Source organism: Salvia splendens, chromosome 11 (assembly GCF_004379255.2).
Source record: "Salvia splendens isolate huo1 chromosome 11, SspV2, whole genome shotgun sequence".
In the NCBI taxonomy this organism is placed as follows: Eukaryota; Viridiplantae; Streptophyta; class Magnoliopsida; order Lamiales; family Lamiaceae; genus Salvia; species Salvia splendens.
Genome location: NC_056042.1, coordinates 2,202,254 through 2,210,582, shown reverse-complemented (window position 1 = coordinate 2,210,582; position 8,329 = coordinate 2,202,254). Strand labels below are relative to the sequence as shown.

General features: G+C 39.6%; 1 protein-coding gene across 3 annotated transcripts; it reads right to left on the bottom strand.

The window, feature by feature from the left end:
- Window positions 1-716: 716 nt before the first annotated feature.
- Window positions 717-5,910, bottom strand: LOC121754305 (DEAD-box ATP-dependent RNA helicase 1-like). Of its 3 annotated transcripts, none has more exons than XM_042149683.1 (10): window positions 5,741-5,910; window positions 5,430-5,664; window positions 4,985-5,239; window positions 4,445-4,599; window positions 3,932-4,109; window positions 3,486-3,673; window positions 3,037-3,241; window positions 2,617-2,722; window positions 2,245-2,424; window positions 717-2,157 (listed from the first exon to the last, which is right to left on the bottom strand). In XM_042149683.1, exons 1-9 carry the CDS (start codon window positions 5,866-5,868, stop codon window positions 2,321-2,323), a joined length of 1,554 nt encoding a protein of 517 aa, XP_042005617.1. In that variant the 5' UTR covers window positions 5,869-5,910; the 3' UTR covers window positions 717-2,157; window positions 2,245-2,320. The 3 variants fall into 3 exon arrangements, with proteins under 3 accessions (XP_042005617.1, XP_042005618.1, XP_042005619.1); XM_042149684.1 differs by having other exon boundaries at window positions 717-2,154; XM_042149685.1 differs by having other exon boundaries at window positions 5,430-5,659; window positions 5,741-5,901.
- Between the last annotated feature and the right edge of the window lie 2,419 nt (window positions 5,911-8,329).

Sequence of the window (8,329 nt, the reverse complement as noted above, 5' to 3'; positions counted from 1 at the left end):
AAGTACTTTATTCATCTGAACGAAAATGACTTATTTATTGGACTATACATGATTTTAACGTAGTACTACTATTATTTTGTGTATTAAATAGATAGAGACTACGTTAAGATAGTATCGTTTTCATTCGTAGAAATCGATCAGCTTCATTACGACAAATCAAAAGGAAATTTGAGTCATATTCGTTCAGGCATAGAACATTACTTTTCCATTTAGTTTCATAAAAACCAATAACCAAATTTAAATCTCTAATAAATGAGCCACATTTATATTATTAATAATAATAATAATATTACATTCATTTTTTCTGGATAAAATATGTACTTAGATGTAAATTAGGATGTAATGTACTGAATTTTAGTGAAATTGCATTAGCATGAACACCATTTTTAAACATCTCAAGATTTTAGCTTAAAATGGTAGCTTGAGCACTAATTAAGGTCTTTGATTTGGACCGAGTGTTTTTGTTGTTTGATCATTCTGCATAATTTGTATTGGTTACATTATGCTAATTAATAATCCTGTATTCCTCTTTCTTGTCGCAGCTTTGAAACGACTGCAGATTGAAACGTTGAACGCAGATGGAAATCTAGATTGAACTATAGAATCATAGTTCTCTATATCTGGTATGATTGTTGCTAAGTTTTTAAGACAATCACATGAGAAACCTAAATTTTGCAGTTAAAAGCTGAATACTTGTATAAGGCAATTTCATATTCTTTATAACAATTTTGTATTTACACATTTCCTCATGTAGTAAAACTGAAAGCTACAATTTAGGGAAGATGAAAGAAACATTCATCTGACCCCCCCCCTAAGTTGTATATGTATGAACAAATATATACAAATAACCTTAAACCTAATTCTTGATATCCTATTCGACCATCTGATATCAACAATAGATGGCCAGTTCTTGTTTCACCTCATCTCACATGGAAATTATGGATGAAATGAATCTTTTTTTCTTTTTCTGTTTTTTTTGATTCATTGCAATTTCCCTACATTTCTCCACATTCCTTTCTACACAACATGCTTGAAAATCCCTTGATACATGCATATTATTCATTGCTTCGTCTGCACATCTGCCGCGGTTTCACCCCCTTCTTTTATGGGATCCACAGCAGCTGAGGCCTGCTTCGTCTGATCGGGCGTCAGACGACGGGTAATCTGCTCATGAGCGCGTAGATGAGGAAGGAGAGGATGATGGGAAGGAAGTAGATGGTCTTGATCTTGGTTGCAGCCTCCTTCTCCAGTCCAGCTTCTTCGACAATTGTCTCGAGCGTCGGTGCCTGCGACACCTTGTGTGGTTGAATCACCGGCGAGGGCGCAACCTCGGTCAAATTCAAGTGGTGCATGAGCATCAGGGCCTGCGACACCTTGTGCGGTCGAATCACCGGTGAGGGCGCAACCTCGATGAAATTGAAGTGGTGCATGTAGCTAATTTGCTTTCTCATGGTTGTTGTGGAAAAAGGGGGCCTTTCAGTGAGAGAAACAGAAGTTTATTTGCAATAGAATTTGATGGAGAATGTTGTGGGATGATGATGTTTTTAGTATTCCAACTCATGCAGTATATATATACGAGTTTTGAGGGAAAGCAATGTTGAAAATTATGGGCTGAAATAAAATGCAGAAATCAGTGGGAGAAGCAGAGGCCATGTGTTTGTTTAGCTTTTAGATTGATTTATTGAGTAATAAATTTGAAGTGAAACCACCTTTTACGGTAAAGGTTTTGCGTTAAATTAGCACTATTTCTAGATATCATTTTAAAAAGAATTTAATTAAATATCACACTCCACTCTATATAATTAAGAGACATTAATCAAAAGACATGACATATCATAGAAAAAATACACATTCTTTAATGTGAGAAATACATTTGAAATAGTATAAAACAACTATTGGGGTGAAGTACAGCATTGAAGAAACTTAGGACCAAAATCAACACATATTATATCGCATTATCATTAAATAGCTGTGGGAGAAAATTAGGGATGACAAAATTATGCTGATAAATAAATAATAATACTCCACTATAACTATAGCAATTCATCAAAACTGAAGAAAACCAGTAGCCTAAAGAGAAATGCAACAACTTCACCTCCGACCTCCATTTTCATTTTCGGGAGACCGGAAACTGCTCTACTGCTTCAGCACCATCTGCTGAAGCAAACAAAGAGAGCAAAAAAAATCAAATATTGGCAAAATTAAAACAAAATAAAAAGTACCAATTCACCATCGTATATGTACCTGTTTGTACAGAGACAAAAGGAAACTGGTGGGAACTGGGACTGCACCGATAATTGAACTATATTCTTTCGCTCCTTTAAGCTGATTTGTCATTTTTCTTAGCAACGCCGCGGCTCTTGATATTAATCCTGGATTTCTTGTGCTTTTCTGATTCAACGCTCTCTTTCAATCTCTCCAGAGCTAGAATGTAACAGTGTACCATGTCAGAGAATAAAGATACAGTAATACATGACAGATGAGTGTTATGTAATGTTCAGCATGACATTTCTTCCTCTTTGCCTCAATGTATTAATTAAACATAAAAAGCCATGGGAAGAGGGAAGCCCAGATCTAAAGAAAAGAATATGGATGAGAGAATCATAGGTTTTTTACCTGTAGTATACATGGAACGAAGTGCCTCTACAGATTCAGATGGAACAGAATATTCGGCACAGGATTCGTTGTCGGCTTTTTGTAAAAGTTTCTTAAATCGAATAACCTGAAACCAAAACATCAAGAAAATTAAAAATTCTACACAAAAGCAGATAGAAAAAAGGAAATCATAGACCATGTTAATTAGCCAACCAGCATTTGCAACAAAAGGAGGTTGTGTAAAATTCGCAGATTAAAAAGGCTGACAGTGACAATAATTGGAAGTCAAGTAACCAATCAAGACTTCAACATACTTTCATGTGAAGTGACAATTTTTGGTGATAAATGAATTACTCAGAAAAAGAAGGGTATCTTTTAACAAAGAACAACATTCTCTTAGAATCAGTAACTAAAACCAACAACTAAGATCATTAAAGGTACCTCATCGTTGCGCAGAAGTGTAAAGCAACGGCCACTCTGCCCTGCCCTCGCAGTTCGACCAGCACGGTGAATATATGTCTTGATGAATCGGGGCATATCATAATTGATTACATTTTTAACCCCTTCAACATCCATTCCACGAGTCATTGCATCAGAGGATATAAGAACTTGTGTTTCTCCTTCTCTAAATGACCTCAATGTTTTGCTGAAAACATATCATTCCATATAGAAAGCATTTAGGAAAGCTAACTTATTAGCATTGTAAATTGAACACCAAAATAAAATCAAGAATTTTCTCAGAAAAAAGGCACTTGGCAACTAATCGTTGTATGATATTAGGAAGTTCCTCTCCAACTGGTAAAATATGGCAAGTAATATAATTATGATTTTATCAATTATCATACAACATAATATAAGAAAATTTAAGAAGATGGATATGCCTAGATCACCTTCTTACAGACTGACGTTGAAGACGAGAGTACTCTTTAATCTTAATTTGAAGGTCATCAAAGAAATTCAACAAAGTGCAGAGCCGGTGATTGGACTCCACAGACGAAGTGAAAACAATACATTTCTCCCCTTGCAAAGTTCCCAAAAGTGCAAGTAGATAAAGTGGTTTAAGCTTTGATGTACACACCTGCATAAGGATTGAGAAAATGCTGAGTAAGCTGTCAACAGTTTACATCTACTAAATGGGATATATGCAGACTTTTATGTAAAACCAAACCATTCTAATATATTATCACCAGCCATGTATAAGAGGACTAAAAGTCAGCATAACCTACAAAAAGAGCTCTCACTATGTTGAGATAAGAAGATTATTTTGGGCTCAGCTCAAATGGGATATAATAAAATTTCAATCTCAGGAAATGGACTATAGAAAAGATTATCATACCACTTTATAAGATTTCAAATTCTCAGGGAACTGGTACCGGCTTTTTCCAGTCGTCAAGAACAATGGATGGTGAAGATCGAGTTGAGCGAGCTTACTTGGGTCCTGAGTTAGTGTGGCTGACAGAACCATCTTCGCAAGCCGTGGATATGGCTTACCCTTAAAGCCCTTCTCGACACCACTGGTATTCATGTGTAATTAGAAGAAACAAATGACTTAGCTTAAGTTTGAAAACTATGCATCTGAATCAAATTACAAAACAGCATGAATGCATATAAAGGTAATAAACTCTCACCTAGCAATTAAGACATATTTCAAGTTGGAGTATTACATTAAGACAAAACCCAGATTGTCTACCCATCTGCTCCCTTCCCCACTCTCACTAGATATAATGGAAGAAAATAAATAAAATAAAATAAAAAAGGATAATGTAATATTAAATACGATAAATATAGCAGACAAGACAGACATCATGAAATCAACCAGCAAAAAAAACAAGAGGGGAATGATACTCACAAACTCCTAACTGTCTTTAGCAAGCCAAATGCAGGGCGGTTGATGGCGTCCCCAAAGGAAAACTGACTATTAGTTGAAGACTGTGCCAACTGAAGGACAGTAGGCAGCCAGGATTGATAAGCTTCTCTAAGTAATCGGTCTGTTTCATCAACCACCTGATAAAAGGCACTCCATTTCAGCTTTACAGATAATTAAAAGACAACTATGAGATAAGTAACAGTTTGTCCCATCAACCAAACAAGAAGCTAATCAGTATTGGCCGTGTGTCAAGGTTAAAAACATGATTAGGTAAGACCCCCAAAATATATGATGAATTTAAGGATATTTATATTGTCAACTAAGGCTTAAGATCACACATGAAAAGTGAAACTCAAGCAACAAACAAGGAGATATGATTATAATCTTGATGACATGATATTGTGGGTTAGACAGACTGAGAGAACGCCCAAACTTAGACATTTAGATAATGGGGACACAGTTATCAAGAATTTTCACACAAGGGAGATTGAACATTTTTTATCACAAAAATCACTTCCTTACAAGATAACAAAGATGCTCGACTGTGAAGCCCTTGGTATGGTTAATGTGGTCCATCAGCCGTCCAGGTGTTGCTACAAGTATGTCTACTGAACTTCTTATCTCCTGGCAGAAATCATCAGAATCACTACAAACACCAATACCCATTGTAGGTTTCGTGATGAGCTCTGAGATTTCATCAGCAATAGATGATTGACCAACAGCTAAGCCCACTGACAATCCCACCGCAGGTGCCAAAGCAGCAAAAACTTCCTTCACCTAAAAAGCACACACAAGCTAATGCATTCACGCATTTGTGCCATCCAACATTGACAGCAACTACAGCATATACATAAAATCTGACTACCACTTGAGAAGCACTTACAACACATTTCATATCATTATTAAACCAAAACGCAATCAATCGGTCGTAAAATTATAGAAAAAATATGATGCAATAATACGAAACCTGCACAGCCAAGTCGCGAGTCGGAAGCACCACCAGAGCTCTAAGGCATTTAATCGTGCGGGTGGAAAGCATCTGCACAATCGGAAGAGCATACGCGAGGGTCTTCCCGCTCCCCGTAGGCGAATTTATGCAGAGATCACGCTCGAATGAACCTGGACCGATTGTCTCATGCCAAACAGCTGCCTGCACCGGAAACAGCGAATCGAAACCCTTACTCCGCAGCGCCGTCTCTAACCTAGAAAAACAACATCTCTGAGTTAATTCAACTTGTTTCCGATCATTCTATTCATAGATTTTCAAATGTGGAAGACCTGGAGTCGAGGAAAGGAATGGAGCTGAGCGGGCATGAATCGGATAGACTGACATCGACGGGATCTCTCATCCATGGTATCACCGGCAAACTCCTCTTCTTCTTCTTCTCGGCCGCCATCTCCGCCATCACTCCGCTTTGATTTTATTCGAGTGTAGTCTTTTGCAGTTAGGGGTTTTGGGCGGAAAAATGGTTAAAGATACATTCTAACCATCTTGGGCTGAGCTGGGCTGGGCTGTTTAAGGGAGAGGATATGGGCTTTAGGCCAACTCTGTCGTTGGGAGTACAATGTCTAATTTATTATTCTCTATGGCGGCGTTCGGTTGCCATGACTAATATCATGAGACTATCTATCTAGGATTAAGTTGTGAGATTATTTTAGTTGGAGGGGGAGGCTATGACTAATTATCATGAGACTATCCATCTAGGATTAAGTTGAGGGGTTTAATCTTATGAACCAAACATGATACATATTTGATCATGAGATTTAATCTTGCCAACCGAACACCCCCTACGTAGATAGTTTGGATATTTCTTTTGGCTTAAATTTTAAAAATTAATGTGTTAAAAATTAAAGAGGAGAGAATGAAATAAAAGAGAAAGGAAGAGAGAGAATAAAGTTTTTGCTTAAAAAAAATATTCAACTACCTTATAACAACCTAAAAAGTAATACTCCTTTCGTTCATTATAAGGAGTCTCATTTCTAAGCGGCAAGGATTTTAAGAAATTTTAAGAAAAGTGGGCGAAAAAAAATAGTGGAATAAGAGTCTCATTTGTATATATTAGTTTTAAATAAAATGTGAGTGGAATGAGTTAGTGGAAGGTGAGACCCTATTGCCATTTATGGTAAAAGTGAATCAGGACTCGTACTCGCAGAAAGACTAAAATAGAAAAATGAGACTCCTATTCGCAGACAGAGGAAGTACGACTCAACCACGTTGGGACGGAGGGAGTACCTCTTATTTCTTCTTTTTCTTAATTTAAAGTCAATATTGTTTTAGTTAAAGTGGGTGGCTAAGAGCATCTCCAGTGGGCGGACATCCCACTCGGACATCCACTAGGACATCCCAAAAACACCTCCTGCCACGTCACTAGGACATCCCACCCCACTGCCACATCACTAGGACATCCCATGCATATCCGCCCTTCCCATCGCCCTTCCCACTAGGACATCCCGCAATAAAAAAAATCATAAATTCACAAATAAAACAATTTACGTTTACGGAAATAAAATTTGACCGAGAATACGAACGGGAAAAATTAACAACTTTATCGGAAAAAACATACATGATTTGAAAAAAAAATTACACACTAATAAAAAAAATTCATACATTATCACGTCAACCCCTCCGAGTCCAAACCTCTTCGATAATATCCTGCTGAAGTCGAATATGGGCATCTGTTTGCCGCATGTCGGCAAATGCACGCAGCCGCTCGACCTCTCCATGAGGTACCCCCATATTCACATTCGCGGTGGCCACGCCGTGACTTGGACCTGCACCCGTATCATCTTCATTGGTCCACTGAGTCAGTTCCGCAGCTTCATTTTCGACAATCATGTTGTGCATTATGATACATGCGTACATGACATCGCCGATGTTGGGAATATACCACTGCCGTGCAGGACCCTTCACTACCGCCCACCGACTCTGGAGCACACCAAATGCCCGCTCCACATCCTTGCGCGCTGCTTCCTGACGGCTCGCAAAGTATGTCTTCTTTTGTCCGATCGCATGCTTGATTGACTTCACAAAGACGGGCCAGTTTGGGTATATCCCATCTGCCAAATAGTACCCCATATTATGCTGGTTGCCGTTGGCGACGAAATTGATGGCGGGACCAACGCCATTGCACTGATCGTTGAACAGGGGCGACGACTGGAGAACGTTGATGTCGTTGTTGGACCCGGCGACTCCAAAATAAGCATGCCATATCCACAACCGGTAGTCAGCTACAGCTTCAAGGATCATCGTGGGATGCTTGGCTTTGAAGCCGGTAGTGTACATCCCCTTCCAGGCGGCGGGGCAGTTCTTCCACTCCCAGTGCATACAATCTATGCTGCCCAACATCCCATGGAACCCGTGCACCGACCCATGCATATCTATCAGCATCTGGCAGTCTTCGGGGCTCGGACTCCGAAGATACCGCTCCCCGAATATCGCTCTCACGCCCGCGCAAAAATTCTGCAGACACTCGACTGCTGTCGACTCGCCAATGTGGAGGTTCTCGTCGAACATGTCGGCCGCGCCTCCATACGCCAGTTGTCTGATTGCGACAGTGCACTTCTGCAAGGGCGTGAGTCCGGGTTTGCCAGCTGCATCCTCTCTGATCCTAAAAAACAGGTATCTACTCTCTAAAGCACCCACGATGTGCAGAAACAGCGGACGATGCATCCTAAAGCGTCGCCGGAATAAGGCTTCCCCAAAACGCGGTTGCGGAGCGAAGTAGTCAGCATACAACCGAATATGTGCAGCAATGTGGTCACGGGGTACTTGAGTTCGACGATGGATCGGCCGAGGTACCGCCGCCTGCTGCCGCCGCTGCAACCTCTGTTGTAGCAGCCTCTGTATAGCACCTGAAACAGCGACCT

Bases quoted from the DNA above. Each gene is read 5' to 3' on its own strand.
- LOC121754305 (XM_042149683.1), bottom strand. From the start codon at position 5,868: ATGGCGGAGATGGCGGCCGAGAAGAAGAAGAAGAGGAGTTTGCCGGTG. The intron at 4,110-4,444 runs GTGAGTATCATT...CATGAATACCAG, and splicing joins CTAAAGACAGTTAGGAGTTT to TGGTGTCGAGAAGGGCTTTA. The intron at 2,425-2,616 runs GTAAAAAACCTA...GTTACATTCTAG, and splicing joins TCGTTCCATGTATACTACAG to CTCTGGAGAGATTGAAAGAG.